This window comes from Miniopterus schreibersii, assembly GCF_964146895.1.
Source record: "Miniopterus schreibersii genome assembly, chromosome: 2".
NCBI classification, from domain to species: Eukaryota; Metazoa; Chordata; class Mammalia; order Chiroptera; family Miniopteridae; genus Miniopterus; species Miniopterus schreibersii.
Genome location: NC_138102.1, coordinates 168,423,766 through 168,439,386, shown reverse-complemented (window position 1 = coordinate 168,439,386; position 15,621 = coordinate 168,423,766). Strand labels below are relative to the sequence as shown.

Below are 15,621 nucleotides of genomic sequence, written 5' to 3'. Positions count from 1 at the left end.
CCTCCTGCACACCCCCTACTAGGGATCAAGCCCACAACCCAGGCATGTACCCTGACTGGGAATCAAACCAGTGACCTTTTGGTACATGGGATGATGCTCATCCAAGTGAGCCACACTGTCCGGGGCAAGGCCCCCCTTGTTTATATCAGATATATATACACTTTTAGTTCCAGGATCCTGTCCACAATAACACATGACAGTTGTCATGTCTCTCATCTCTGGTCTATGCCAGTTTCTGCCTTTCCTTATTTTTCATGACTTTGACTATGTTAAGAAGTTCTGGTCAAGTATTTCATAGAATGTCGTCAATTTGGTTTGTGTCGTGTTTTTCTCATGGCCCATCTCCTGAGAAGAAAATGAATTCTTTGAAGAAATGAAGAAACTTTCCAGTAAAACAATAGGGAAAAACTATCCTTTTTCTTCCTGCACTATCAAATGGATGAGACCACTTGTAGCCCAAAGACAAAGGAGTTTTTCTCAGCAAAACCAGAATGTTTCCCTTTGGCTGTAATTAGAAATGAGAGGTAATCAGACAAGAGCAGGGCCTGAGTCTGGGAGTAGAGGCACTGGACTTTTGACTTCTGTCCCCACCAGACCAGTTGGTGATCTTGGGCAGGTCTCTGTCCCCTTTCGAGGGCTCTATGAGCAGGGAATTGTCTAACTGAGTATCTGCATCAAACCTGCTCAGATCCTGCAGTGATGGGTGAGAGTAAAGTAGCAGCCATGGCAACTGTATGGCCAACATTCCTGCCACATGTCCGTTATTAACCTGGGAGGGGACCATCAACTTCTTGGCCTCGCCCGGCCGGGCGTGGCTCAGCGGTTGAGCGTCGACCTGGGATCCAGGTGATCGGGGTTTGATTCCTGGTCAGAGCACATACCCCAGTTGCGGGCTCGATCAATGACTCTCTCATCATTGATGTTTCTCTCTCTCTCCCTCTCCTTTTCTCTCTCTGAAATCAATAAAGATATATTTTAAAAAAACAAACTTCTTGGCCTCCCAGACCCTGTTTTCTTATTTTATGGAGCCCCTTAATCATTGACTGGATGCCCTTTTTTAAAGGTCATCGGGCTTTTTTTGTTATTGCTGGTCCCTTCCCACTTGGTTTCTTCCAGTGTTCAAGTAGCTGGGGGTGAGAGCCAGGTAGGAGGCTGGGGAGCCCTTCTGCGTCACACCAAAAAGTGCGTCCTCCTCAGAAGTCCTCTGCACTCCTTAAATAGTGCTGCCCCCACCACTATGGAAGCCATTACTAAGTGGTGCCAGTTATACCCATTTCATGGCCCTGTGATCCCCAGCCATCGTGACCCAGCCAACTGAAGCAATTTCTCCAATAGTATTACAGAAAATGGGGCAGCTAATGACTTACACAGCATCTCCTCAGGCCAATTAACTCAGTGATCCAATCAAAAAAGTCAGCAGGGCTCATTCCTCTGGTGAACCAGGTGCGACCAGTCCTGCCCCTGACCTCCCTTCCCCCCGTCTTACGGCGAGGTTTTAGGTCTGAGACAGATCTATTACCACTTCTTCCATTTCTCCGGAGCCAGCTGTGTTTCCTTCCCCAATTCTGCTCCGAGAGCAGACAACCAAGGTTCCTAAAGAGCAGGGCTCTGGCATAGGGCATCTCTATTGAGAAGGGAGGGCTGGCGAAACCTGGTGCCTGGGCGTTGGCCCAGAGCCCACCCCCTCAGGCGTCCAGCTGGCTGGTACACTGCAGCCTGAGTCACTCCCCAGCAAGCCCTGGTACGAGCGTGAGAGATGGAGCTCAGCTGGCCCTGGGGGTGAGGAGAGGGCTTGGCAGGAGGCCATCTCCACAGGCATCTAGTTCAATGGCACCAGGCCAGGATTTGGCACCTCAGTTTGGTTCTTTATTGGGAAAGTCTGCCTAATATGGTCCAGTATCTGAACTTGCCCACCTATGAAATAGGATTTGCATAAGATTGGAAGATTACTTGGAAGTTGCTTGTCTGATGTTTATAAGGATCACTCTTGAGGAAGCAGGTACCTAAAAGGTCAGCTTGTAAGGTTTCCCTGTGTGGAAAGGGAAAGGACCAAATGTGGGCAAGCTAGGGGGGACTCTGAGGTCTAATAGGAATCAAAGCTGCCCTTCTTGGTGCATGGGTGTGCCCTTTGAGCAATTTTTTTCTTTTATTGTATAGTATATACACAAAGTAGAGCATAAAACATGAACAGTTTAAAGAATAACTATGAAGTGAATATCAATGTCCCCACCACCCAAGTCAAAAGCTAGAATATTGCCAGTACCCCAAAGCCCCCCAAGTGCTCTTCCCTTGTGAAAAATTCCTCCCTCCTACTACAGGTCATCACCACTTGACTTTATAATAATCATTTCCTTTTCTTTTCCCTTTGTCATCTATATATACCCTCAACAGTAGAGTAGTATTTAACTATATGGAGTCATATCAAATGTATTTTGTGGTTCTTCATTTGTTTAATATCATGAGATGCGCTCATAGTATTGCATATTGATACTGTCGGTTCATTTCCACTGCTGTATAATATTCCATTGTCCATATAAAGTAACCATTCTACTGCTGTATTGCTAGTAGGTAATTATTTTTTCCAAGCTTACTGATATTTTTAGCAAATGGATTGATCCCCAACTCCCATCCCCAGGCTACTGCTACTTCAGGTATATGGGTGAGGGGCAGAGACCAAGTGTGGTCTCATCTTCGACTCTCAGGGCCCATGCTCTCCCTGGCAGCCAGAATTAATGCCAACATCCTGTATTTCTTGCAGCTTACCGGGATTGCAGTCCTTTCCATTGGACTATGGCTCCGATTCGACTCTCAGACCAAGAGCATCTTCGAGCAAGAAAACACTCATTCCAGCTTCTACACAGGTGAGCATGGGGAAACTTGGTTCTTCCTCCCACTTTGGAGGAAGGGACTTGGCCTTGGGAAAGACGTTTGCTCTGGCCACATCGGCCAGTCATGTCCCTTTAAGCCTTGCTTTTGTGTAGTTGTGCACATGAATTTGCATTTGACTGATGTGGTTTCTTTTTTCCTGCTGACTAAGTCTGGCCTTTTGAGTATTCTCTGATGTGAAGTTGGCTCCACCAAAGTTGCTGCCACTCTTGAGAGTTTAAGAACCTCTGTTCTGGTCCACAACCCCCTCTTCATTTCATGTCTTCTCAAGCTTAATCATCTCCTGAACTCAAAAAACTTTGTCCTGGGGAATCCACAGTGCCAGGAAAAGGAGAGATCACTCCTCCCCACTGTTCAGATAGGGGCTCTGAGACCCAAAGGACCTGCCTCCTGGGTAAGAACAGTGAAAATTAGTAAGAGACACACTAGAAGAGACACCAGCCCTCTGGACCCCCGGTGCTGGTGCAAAGGCCAAGTGCTTCTGCTTTAGGGAAAAGCTTTCCAATTTAAGCAAGAATTGACTTAGCAGGTTTCTTTGTACACACAGGCTCCTTAGCATTTTCCTAGCATCATTCTGTCACTTTTCACCGCTGTATCACCACATAAATGCCTCCCTAAAACGAGTGGGAGCACCAAGGCCTGTCAAACGCAGTTGCCTGTGTTCTGGGCCGACACAGAATCTGCAGCTTTCCTTTCTGCCTGGTTTAGGAATAGGAAACATTTCATTTTCGAGAAACAAAAGCAACCCCTATTTTTAGGATGGTGGTTGTCATGTCATTAGGCTCAGTGTAAGTTTGGTCACTTCCTTCCCGCCCACCAAAGAAGTTATTTTTAAAAAAAGATGAAGAAAACTGTCTGAAGAGACTTATCTCCCAGACCTTCAGGAATAATGGGGCAGCTACCCATGTGCAGACCCCCTTCCCACCTCCAGGGGCCAGCCTTGGACAGGTCCGCCCAGCCCACTTGGTTCCATGGCCCCTGGGCTCTGTGGATGGTTTCCCTACTTTTATTTTTTATTATTATTATTATTTTAATCCTCACCTGAGGATATTTTTTCCATCGCTTTTCGGAGAGAGTAGGGCGAAGGCAAGCAGGGCGGGGGGGGGGGGGGGGAGGAAACAGCGATGTGAGAGAAATATATCGACTGGTTGCCTCCCACTACGCCCCGACCGGGAGTGGGCAGCGAACCTGCAACCAAGGTACTTGCCCTTGACCTGGAATCGAACTGGAGACCCTTCGGTGCACAAGCTGACTCTATAATCATTGAGCCACACTGGCCAGGGTGGTTTTCCTGCTTTTATTATTTTTCATTGTTGTCCTTAGTTGGGGTTTTTTTAGGGTGTGCCTCCGTATTGTGAGAAAAAAGTGAAAGGAAGAAAAGCACAACGCATGGGGTTTTTTTAAAACTGTGCACAGAGTTTTTAGGGAGCAGGTCTTCATAGTGCCCTGACTTGTTTTAGCAACAGCTTGCTTTTTGTGAGTCTGCAGCAGCCCTGGAATGCTGCCTGCGGAGCTGGAGGGCGGGGGTGGGGTGGGGGTGCTGAGGGGAGACCATGAGCACTCGATGTCCTGTCACGTCATGTCACACCAGGGAGCTGGGAACCATCTGCAGGAAGACCAGGAAGAGCAGATTTGCTGGAGGAATGTGGAGGCCAGGCATCCATTCCAGGCAGATGTCCTAAGGAGAGCCCCCCGGCATCTCCCATTGTTCTCTGCAGGGGTTCCTGGCTCCCATACTCCCCCAATAGCCCCTTCTCTGGGTGTCATCACTGTCTCATACATACTGTCTCATACAGGGCACTATGGAGACCTGCTCCCTAAAAACGTAATCCTGGGAACTCTTTACGAGACATGGAGTGATTCCCATCTCATTGATGAAGAAACCAAGGCCTACAGAGTTAAATAACCTGTCCATGCGCATACCCTCCAAAGACAGGGCTAGTCTTTTACCCAGTCCTGTGAAAGTTGCTGCTTATATTACCTGTGCTAGATTGTGAGTAGGCCTCCCCTATGCAGGAATGGAAAATATCTACACTGACTGGACATGTCCCAGGGGTGGGGGCAGGGCAGGGGCCCTTTTGGCCTTTGACTTTGCCCAAATTATAGTTGGAGGAGAGAAACCCCAAGTGTCGGTGGCCCCAGCCAGCAGGTGACAGGTGGGAAAGTCATGTGGAGTGGCAGGACAGTGATAAGCACATTGTTTGGGGAGCCAGGATCTGCCTCTGGGAACCTGACAGGATTCAGGTATCCTAGGTCATTGCAGGCCCTCCCCACCTCCAGCCCCCCCATGGCCAGTGGCCCTACCTTTAGTGACTAGGATAGGGATTTGAAGACACAATCCCAAAGAGACATAGCAGTCCCTAGTTGGGGGCCAGTGGCCACTGCCACCTTAAGCTCTAACAGAGGAAATGGACCCTTTGCAATTGGACCCCCTGCCTGGGAAAGGGCTCAGCTTTGAAGACTTTGTTCAGTTTGCAGAAGCCCAGGGAACTGAGGATGACAAAAGTGACACTAGAACATCAGTCAGCTGGGTGGCCAGTTGGGTCTAGCTGTTTCCTGCCCTTCACTGAGTGCTTTGAGAAACTGAACAGTTGTCATCCAGGGACAAAGGGCTGAGGAGGCTTCATACACTGTGTCCCCTTCCCACTTGGACTGTGACACTAGCCTTGACCCATCACCCCTCTTCGAGCAGAGTGCCAGCTCCACCCTGGTCGCTATTCCCAACATCAGGAGGTGACCATCCCTTTCGCGAGGGCAGTAACCATCTGTAGGGCAACCCACAGGCCAGCCTGAACATGCAGCTGACCCATCAGGAAACCTGAAGGATCACAGCTTTCAAAGTAGAGAAAGAACGCATAGCCAGACCGAGAAGCGAGTGTAAAAGAAACTTGCCAACATTCAGAACAGTCCATAGTGAAGCAGAACAGCTGACAGACAGCCTTATATGGGCCTTCTCTGCAGTTCAGGCCCTGGGAGATTCGGCCTGTCAGCAGTATCCGTAATCCCAGGCTGCAAACACACTGGGGAACTTCATTTTCTTGGTCTCAGGCCAGCAGCCCTTCTTAACTCCTTGATGTCCTCCCAGAACATAGCCTCTGGATGAGGGTATATGGGAGGTGGGGGGGTGTGAACTAGAGGCCATAGATATCCACACTCCCAAGGACCGTCCCCCTTCTATGACACGGTGCCTGACGATTTCCAGGACATACAGCATTGCCTGCAGTCAGCTGACTTCCCTGTTTCCAGCTTGTGACCTGGGGCAGCTTGTTTTGTTGGTCTGTGCCTCGTCTTCCCCATCCTGAAACTGGCAGAAAATACACACCCACACCTCTCTGAGGCAGAGAAGTCCATGCTTGGCACGTGGGGTTGACGGTGGTGCTCATTAATGAGAACGGTCATCAGTGGGGTGGAGAGGGACCAAGAGACCCGTTGGGAGCAGAGTTAGGTTTCCTGGTAACCCTAACTCTATGTTATGTTATGTTATGTTATGTTATGTTATGTTATGTTATGTTATGTTATGTTATGTTATGTTATGTTATGTTATGTTTGTTATGTTAGTTGGAGATAATAAACTATTCTAAGCAAGTGGAGGTCAGAAGCTCTGCTGGGTTTTGCTCTCCACACAAATAGGTGTGGTGAGTGCTTTTTGCAAGATGGGGTTGAGGTGGTGACAGAGGCTGGTGTGTCCTCCCCAGCCAAAGCTGAAAGTCCCGATAAACAGGTGAAAAAGAATGCCCTGTTTCTGGTGTAAGGGACACTCTGGTACCTGCCACTGCTACACCAAGGGCTTTTTAAAAAACTAGCTATAATGTCAGCCTGAAATAGGCAGAATAAACAGCCCTTAAGCAAATTAATACAGTAATCCTAGAGAAGGCTTCGTGACGAATAACTTTTTCCATGAGTCAGACAGAAAGCCCACATTCACTTGTTTTGTAAATGGGAACGCTTTGTCATCCGCCATGGCCAGCCCTTGCTAACGAGCTGGGTAGAGGATAGGAGGAGCTTTGTAAGGGGAACCCCTGGATGGATGGTCCTTTTAACAGCAGCCCACTCCCGTGGCTTCCAGGGGGCGTCTTGCAGATGAGCTGTCCTGTAGCTGCTGCTAAAATCCCCGTAAGCAGCTGCATGGGAGCTGGAGGGGAGGAAGCCCAAACACCCCAGATCTGCAGCTGCTTAAGCAGGATCTAAAGCCAGCAGCGCCCTTTGCTCTCCTAAAGTCTCCATTCACAAAGCCCGAGAGTGACTATCTCATATTAACTGGGGCCCATTAGGAGGATTCTCTCTCTCTCTCCCTCTCTCTCTCTCTTTCTCTCTCTCTCTCTCTCTGCCTCTTTAAACTGGAAATGCTCTTTCCCATCACAGCTTCCTGATGCTGCCCACCCAACCCCCTGACTTCTGCCAGGGTCTCCAGGCTTACCAACTCAGATATGATCTTAGAGAAGACGTGTCAGTCTGTTCATTCCCACTCAATGGGTTTCGTGTGCTTGTAAATCCTTTTGATCTCTTAATACCCCCTATTTATTCAGCCCCCTCTATGGAGCTCAAAGGAGTGACTCATCCTTCATAGTCTTTTCCCAATGAGATGGAGAGAAACTGGGCCTTGTCACTGTGCACTGGTGTCCCCATGTCAGAGCCCTCCTCCACGGAGCCTAGGCGTGGGGCTGCACTGCCTCTCTGAGTATAGCCTGGGGCCCCACAGTATGGGATTGCCTGGGAGGATGGGACTTGACTCAAGGACAAGCTGCATTTGTCCCCTTGCCCAGTCTGGGCCAGGCATGCACGGGAACAATACCCATATTCATACAACATAGGGGTTTGCCAGTAAAACCACGTGACTTGACATCACGACAGATGTGAGGGAAAGAGAGAAGAGACACAAATGCTCTCTTGTGTGCACTCTGCTCCGTGCTGCCCGTGAGCTTCAGGCTGCGTGGTTTGTTGCCTGCAAAGCCTTGACCCCATAGTAGGGGTACAGATGTGTGCCAATGAAATCACTGACACCTGCCAAGGATTCTCACTGCAATATCCTGTTGTGCATTGTGTGGAAATACCATAGATTCTCTCACTTTCAGCCCCTACTTCAGGAAAGTTGCCCTGGTCCCACTTAGCAGGGAGGGATCAGCAAGTATATAAAAATTTAGCACTGTGGTTAATAATTATCACTCATCCTTTGCATTTTTAAGATTAACAGTAGCTTGCATTTGTTGTGCACGTTTTGATGACATGTCACTTAATTCTCACAACCACCTCGTGGTGGACAGTTACCATCCCCGTTTTACAGATAGAAAAATGTTGCAGAGCCCAGCCTGCGTGGCTCAGCGGTTGAGCCTCAACCTAGGATCCAGGAGATCGCAGTTCGATTTCCGGTCAGGGCACATGCCCGGGTTTCGGGCTCGATCCCCAGCAGGGGGCACACAGGAGGCAGCTAATCAATGACTCATCATTGATGTTTCTCTCTCTCCCTCTCCCTTCCTCTCTCTCTGAAATCAATAAAAATATCTATTTTTTTTTAATGCCACTTGATTGAAAAAAAAGAAAGAAAGGTGTTGCACAGAGAGATTAAATGGCTTTCCCAGTGTGACGGTGCTGGCTTTTAAACCCAGGTGTTCTGGGCTTCAGAACTGCTGCTCTCAGGAGCCCCTTCTAAGGGTGGGTAAAACATGCCTGGAAGATAGGGAGGCTCAGGACTTCTCTGCCCATTTTTCCATGGGGCCTGCATGTTGGGGGAGCCATGGAAGGGAGTGTTCCCTGCAGAACAGCTGTGACTTCTCCAGAATATAACTGCAAGATGCACCCCTCTAGGCATTACCTGGGGGTGACTAGGGCTAGTATACTCCACGGTGTCCCCTGTCCCAGGAATGTGTCTTTTGTTGGGCATAGTCAGAAATTGTAGAAGCCACTGCCCTTCCCACCGCCGCCTCTCCGTTGGTCACTAAAAGTGAGGGCATAGAAACAGTGTCACTCACCCCCCCCTTAACAAGATGATCTATCCTTTCACCCTTACTAGAGTTACTGATTGCAACTGCAAGATCTCTTTAGTGTGCTATAGTGGGGGATCTTTTTCAGTTATCTAGCAGCCAACCTCTCATTTTACTGATAAGGAAATTGAGGCCAAGTCTTACCCAAGATCACACAGAACTTAGTAGCAGAGTTAGGACCAAATCAAAACTCTCCTGATGCCAGGCCTATCTTCTTTGCACTAGGCCTATCCACGTTTGTCAACATGTGCCCTTGGGTGTTACTAACTGCACATGCCTCGCTGCCACCCACAGCAGCTGTCCCTTCTGGGAAGCAGGCGGAGCTGACAGCCTGAGTGTTCACAGCCCCTTGCTGCTGAAAGCTAGCTCTGAGTCTCTTCTGTCAAGTAGAGACTCATCAGAGTCCCAGGAATTTACCCCGAGTTTGGAGGGTCTGTTTTAATGGGCATGAGTGGATTAATCTAGCTGGAAACAGGTGACAGACTAAACCAGTTTGTGTCCTGAGTAGAATCTGGGGGTTCCCGAGGATATTCTGTGTCCCAGTTCAGGGGGAATAGGCACCTTCCAGGAAGGCTGAGGGTGAGGTAGGAGTGAGGACTTGATGTGAGGGGTCCTAGAAGAGAGACTAGTGGGAAGGAGACCTGAGAGCAAAGGTGGAGGGGCTGCTTTTTAAGGAGGAGGCACTTCTTCCGAGATAAGGCAGCACAGTCATACAGGGGGAAGGAACTGCAGGAAACAGCTGGGCCACCACACGAATGTCTCCATGTCTTGTCTGTCCTCTCTCTCCCCTCAGGAGTTTATATTCTGATTGGAGCCGGTGCCCTCATGATGCTGGTGGGTTTCCTGGGCTGCTGTGGGGCTGTGCAAGAGTCCCAGTGCATGCTGGGATTGGTGAGTATCCCTTCTGTGTTCCCTGCACTCACTCTGGGGCCCCCTTCCCCCAAGATCCCATAGAACAAGTAGGGTGGGATGAGGTGAACAGGGTACCCCAAGGGCTGAGCTGTCCTCAGCCCCACCCGCCCAGGGTCCCTCCGCTCTGGGCCACCCCAGCTCCTGGGCAGGCAGCCGTCTTGCCCTCTTCCCCTGTGGTGGTGCCTCCCTCTGCCTCTCTGGAGTCTATCTTATCACTTCCCTCAGGTGACTAAATGCCAGGACTTTGTTTTTCCTTTTTTTGAGGGCCACGCTTGCTTTTTTCCCCCGAATCCACAGGTACCTTTGCCTTCTCTTGTTTCAAAAATGTGTTACAATTTTCCTCAAACTCCAGAGTGTGCTCACTTTATTTCCTCAAGTCTCTGGTTTTTGTGAGTGAGCAATGGTATTTTATATCGCTGACTCCTAATTAACTCCTTAGAAATACCCAGTCCTTTCCGTCTACAGCTTTCGCTCCTCGCCTGGGCTTAACTCTCACAGTTACGCGAACCTCTCCATTCGTGTCCCCAGATGCCCGGTTCCCAGAGAGTTTCCATTCCTCCTTGTTCTCCAGCACACCCTTTGATTTTTCTGTCGCCTAGGATTGTTCCTCACCCCACCCCTTTTTGCCTTCTAGTTCTTTGTCTTCCTCTTGGTGATATTTGCCCTTGAAATAGCTGCGGCCATCTGGGGATATTCGCACAAAGATGAGGTAGGTTTTTTTTCTGTGAGACCTCTTGGGGCCTCCGGGGACATGGGTTTGGGAGTTTGTGGAGGGAAGTGATGAGAGTGGAAGGGTGTCCTGGCTGGGCACTTTATCAGCTTCACCAGGCCTCTTATTTCACCACGTTCCCCCATGCCCCTAGAACACGAGCTTCCCCAGGGCAGGGAATATAAGCGTTTATACTACTCTGGGCGGGTATTGTGCCAACCACTGCTTCCAGTTCCCCGAACAGTGCTGGCACATAGTAGGTGTTCAGCAAATAATCCTTGGGTCTGTGTATCTGTGCGTGTGTCTCACACCTCAGCAGCCCCTCCCCAACTCCCCTGGAGAGACTGCTTAAAGAAGCACGGCTTCTGGGCTGGAAGCCCTTCCTCCTTTGCCTAGTCTATAAATCTGAGCCAAGTGCCGTGCAGGGTCTGGAGATGCACAGACTGTTGTCCTCACTTTAAGGACCTTTGCCACCTAGTGTGGCAGAAAGACATGCATTAAATAAGTGTCGTAGAAGTCACTTACATCCAAAAGTCCCATGGGTTTGAAAGGATTGGCTGGGAAAGAGGGATCTCTGGCTTCATGGAGAAGAGAGCATTGACCTGAACCTTGAATGAGAAATAAGATTTCAGGAGGAAAGTTGGTGGGAGACAGCGTACTTCCCGGCAAAGAAAGGGTCTGAATAGAGCTCAGCTTGGGCTCCATGGGGAGACCAAAGAGTGATGGGCCAGGATGGGCCATATCAGACAATGTTTTAGGAAGGGCTGTTTGTCATGTTTAGCAGGAGGGAGGAAAGAAGAGAAACACTAGATGCAGGAGCCCTGTTTTAAATTTAAAAAAAAAAAAAAAAAAAGATTTAATTATTCAGATGTAGACGTTTCAGTCATGGAAATAGGAGGGGATAATTATGAAAGATACTGAAGGAGAAATGCTGGATGTTGGTCAGTTTATTGATGTTGTAAGGGGGGGGGGGCGCATTAAGTTAGGACACACACAGTTCCAGGAGGATGATAGTATATCCTTTATTTTATAATAGCTAATACATATTCCAAATTTACTTTGTACCAAGAAATAGTCATTGGGTTTAGGACCCACCTCCTATATTTCCCTGAGTTCTCCTTTCCATCCACCAACCAAGACACCTGAGCATTGAGTAATGTGCATGACACATTGAGATTTTCACAATAAGCTCTCAGGCAGGGATTAATAGCATCATCCTAAAGATGCGGGAAGTGATGTGCAGAGGGGCTTGGTTCATTTGCCAAAAGTCACACAGCCTTGAGTGAAGAAAGAAAGAAGATGAAAGCCTTAGGAACTAACCAAATCAAGAGTGATATTTTTTTTTTATTATTTACATTGAGGAGACTCCATTTTGTGCGTAGATAGAAGGGAAGGAGCCAAGCAGAGCTGAAGGGACCAACCGTAGGTGCAGGAGGAGGGAAGATGGCAGGAGCAGGTTCCGAGAGAATGGGGAAGAGCGCAAGGGGCCCAGAGATGCCGAGGGGTAGCAGGGCGGGGCAGGCCAGTCTGCTCGGTAACATTTCCTGGGCACAGGGATTTGTCGACTGAATATAAAGACGACAGAACAGGTCATCTTTGCTCATTTGTTCTGCTGCTCTCTCCTCTCTGTCCATCACAGGTGATTAAGGAGCTCCAGGAATTTTACAGGGACACCTACTCCAAGCTGAAGTCCAAGGACGAGCCCCAGCGGGAAACACTGAAAGCCATTCACTATGCGGTATGTGTTATTTGCAGAGACTCCAACCAGTCCCCAGAACGTGTGCACAGGGGCACTTGCTTTACCAGACCAGTGCATCTCTATTTCAGTCACTTCTTTGGTTGTTTCTCTTACCTCCATCCCTGCCCTTCTCTCTGCAGTTGAATTGCTGTGGCGTGGCTGGGGGAATAGAGCAGTTCATCTCGGACATCTGCCCCAAAAAGGATCTAACCGCAGTCATTGAAGTGAAGGTAAATTGAAGAGCAAGATTTTGTCCCCCTGCCCACTTGCTCTGGGCAAATCCCACAAGGGTAGAAGTGAAAGTAGCCCTCCCGTGCCAGGAGGGCAGGTAGCCAAGCGCTTCATAAATACTTCCACCTGTAAGATCCCAGGGTGGCCACCTCATTTCTCCCCTGCCCTGGAGCCTGTGTGTTCTCAAGGACAGCAAAACAAAGGCCAGACCAGGAAAACAGCAAAGTGTTCTAGCTGCCTGTGGTGATTTGGCACCTGAAACTGCCCGGTGCTGTCCCTATGTTCTGCCTCCCCCAGCATTCAAGGCATCAAGGACAGGTGTGCTCAGAGTCCTGGACATTTGCTTTGTAAATGGCTCAAGATTGTAAGCTAGAGCTAATGTCCAAACTTCAGAATGATGACATGTAACCCAGACAAGAAACAGACCCAAAGCAGGGACTTACCAATCTTTCTTCTGTGATTTCTCACCCAATTATTTGGGACCCACCTCCTGTATCTCTCTTGGTTCTCCTTTCCATCCACCAACCAAGACACGTGAGCACTCCTGTTCCCTCCCCTTTCTCTGGGACCACTAGTGCTCTGGGTGTGAAACGGATGCTGTGGGAGGAAGGAGGTGTGCCCAGAGCAGGCACCGTGCATGACCAGGGTCTTGGTTTGTCTCCCTAAGCCCTGCCCTGAGGCCATCAAAGAGGTCTTCCACAACAAGTTCCACATCATTGGAGCTGTGGGCATCGGGATTGCCGTGGTGATGGTGAGTGTCCAGGATCGGGGGACGGTTCTCTTAGTAGTTAACATTGATTAAATGTATGCTCTAGCCAGGCACTGTGTTAAATGCTATACACATTTATCAACTGTTTGAATCCTCGCCATGCCTATGAGGTGGGCACTCTTAGCATTCCCATTTTAGAGGCTAGGGAATGGAGAGACAGAGAAGTTGAGTAAAGTTGATCAAAGTCTCTGAGCTTGTGAGTGAAGCATCTGGGAGTTGAACTCGATGTGTCTCCAGAATCCATTCTCTTAACCATTAAGGGGTAAATGTAAGGTGGTCCAAAGCTGCTGGTTCACGGACCGTGCATGGATGTAGGATCACGCGAGGACCTGGGCCACCTCAGACCTGTTAATTATCCTGGGATAATCTTCAAAACATGTTTTCATCATACACCTGCTCTTCTTTTTCCCAGGAAAGTAGTTCAGTAAAAGCTACATGGATGTGAATTGTTTCACCTCCCCCTGTAGTCTGAAAGGCATCCAGGTTGGACAGCCAAAAGAAAGCTTGAAAGCGTCAAATAATATGCTCTCTAGTAATCAGCTCCCAGAATCCATCAAGGGTCAACGAGGTCCCCTGGGGCCTCCCCCTCTTTCCCCAGTAGGGAGTGATGAGAACTCTGCAGGGGGCCTGACCCTCCTCTGCCCCTCACAAGACTACCCCAAAAGCAAGAATTGCTTCCTTTCTTAGTGGTTATTTGTACCTCTCATCTGCATCTAAGTAAAGCTTGGAGTAGCTTTCAGTAAAAGAGATAACAATACCTTTTAAAATAGAATATAAAACACACAAATACACAGAGGTGGAAGCGAAAGTTCCAGCCTGTGTGGGCTATTGGAATATTTGAATTTCAGCATTCATTTTAGCTCTGAGTTTTTGTCTCACCCTGAAAGTTCTACAGGGAAGTTGCTTGTGGAGTTTGCATTAGCAAGTAGCTGCAGACTCTCAGAATCCTACCAGTCGGTGACCCTCCCATTATCTAGCCTACGATTCTCCTGCTTTGACATTTTTACCCATTTGGCCTCCCAGTCACCACTCTCCTGGTCCTTTGTCTTGGCCTGAATGACTCAATGTCTTTCCCTCAGCAAAGCCAACCTGTTCCTCCTGTTCCTTCCTGTCTTCTAGGTGTTTGGCATGATCTTCAGTTTAGTCCTGTGCTGTACTATCCGCAGGAACCGAGAGATGGTCTAGAGTCAGCTTGCACTCCTGAGCAGGAAAGCTCACCCCTGAAGCTTGTTGGTTACTTCCCTGGGGTCTTATTTTTGTTGTTTTGTTGTTGTTTTTCCTTTTTGACACTAACTTTTAGTATTCATTCTGCATTTCTAAACAAAGAAAAAGTTATTCTGTGTGTATCTTTTTAATGCTTTATTCAATATTCATAGTTGAGAGATTGAGGGATTTGGTTTGCTTTTGGTTTATAATTTTTGGTTGTTTGTTTTTGCTTATTATGGTAGGCAGAAATCCTGCAATGAAAGGTACTATATTTGCTAGACTCTAGACAAAAGATATTGTACATAAAGAGAATTTTTTTTGTCTTTAAATAGATTTTTAAAAGTGTCTATCAAACTTAATCAGATTGTAACTTATGTTGAAGACAATTTGATACATAATAAAAGATTATGACAATATCCTGGACTGGTGGTGGGGTTTTGTGGCTCCCTTTATTTTTTTTTTAGAGCTATGTATTTCTCAGATGTCTTTTACCTGCTATTTGCTTTAATTGCATTTATATGAGAAGTAGGTTGGAAGGTTGGTTTTCCTACTTTACTAATGAAGAAATCCAGGTGAGGTGAAGGGATTGTGACCCAAGTTCACACACTGTTAATAGAGTCAACGCACTAGAACCCCAACCAGGACTCGCAGCAGTGTGTTGTGTGTTGGGGATACAGCAGAAACTGCGGGCGCCATGATGTCAGGGACTTTGTTTTATTCACTGTGCACCTAGTATCTGGTGCATAGTAGCTGCTCATTATTTGTTATCAAGTAATATTTGTTGGTTGATAAATGAGCACGTACCCATCAGGGTTTAACCCAAGAAGCAGAATATGAAATATTATGGAGAGAGAGAGAGAATTTGCTACAAGGATTTGACTTTACACAATCATTGGAGCTCACTAAGCAGTCTCTGTAAGACAGTTGTCTTTGCGTCTGACACGAGCCTGAGGCTCACAGGGCAGACAGGAAGGACAGATGAGTGTGAATTGGGGGAAGAGGGCAAGAAGAAGCCGGAACTCACAAGCACAAGCCCACCAAGACGACAAATCTGTGTAGGCTGTTGTTCCTCTGATGTCAGTGGTGTGTGTCCTGCAGAGACCGGGAATCTGTAGTATGGCCAGGGGTTGGAGAAGCTGAAGTGAGCCCCCCAAAAGCAACAATTTGTGTGAGTTGCAAAATGGCTGCTGCT

The 15,621-nt window shown here is 48.1% G+C and overlaps 1 protein-coding gene across 5 annotated transcripts in view; it reads left to right on the top strand.

Moving 5' to 3' along the window:
• The window catches only part of CD9 (CD9 molecule), a 31,189-nt gene extending 16,344 nt beyond the window's left edge, over positions 1-14,845 (top strand). For all 5 annotated transcript variants that reach the window (XM_081128096.1, XM_081128094.1, XM_081128095.1 and 2 more), the window contains 7 exons: positions 2,759-2,861; positions 9,658-9,755; positions 10,411-10,485; positions 12,125-12,223; positions 12,364-12,453; positions 13,122-13,205; positions 14,343-14,845. In XM_081128096.1, the coding sequence (XP_080984222.1) occupies positions 2,759-2,861; positions 9,658-9,755; positions 10,411-10,485; positions 12,125-12,223; positions 12,364-12,453; positions 13,122-13,205; positions 14,343-14,408 (615 nt within the window). In that variant the 3' untranslated portion in view covers positions 14,409-14,845. The remainder of the gene's footprint in view (positions 1-2,758; positions 2,862-9,657; positions 9,756-10,410; positions 10,486-12,124; positions 12,224-12,363; positions 12,454-13,121; positions 13,206-14,342) is intronic.
• Positions 14,846-15,621: the final 776 nt, after the last annotated feature.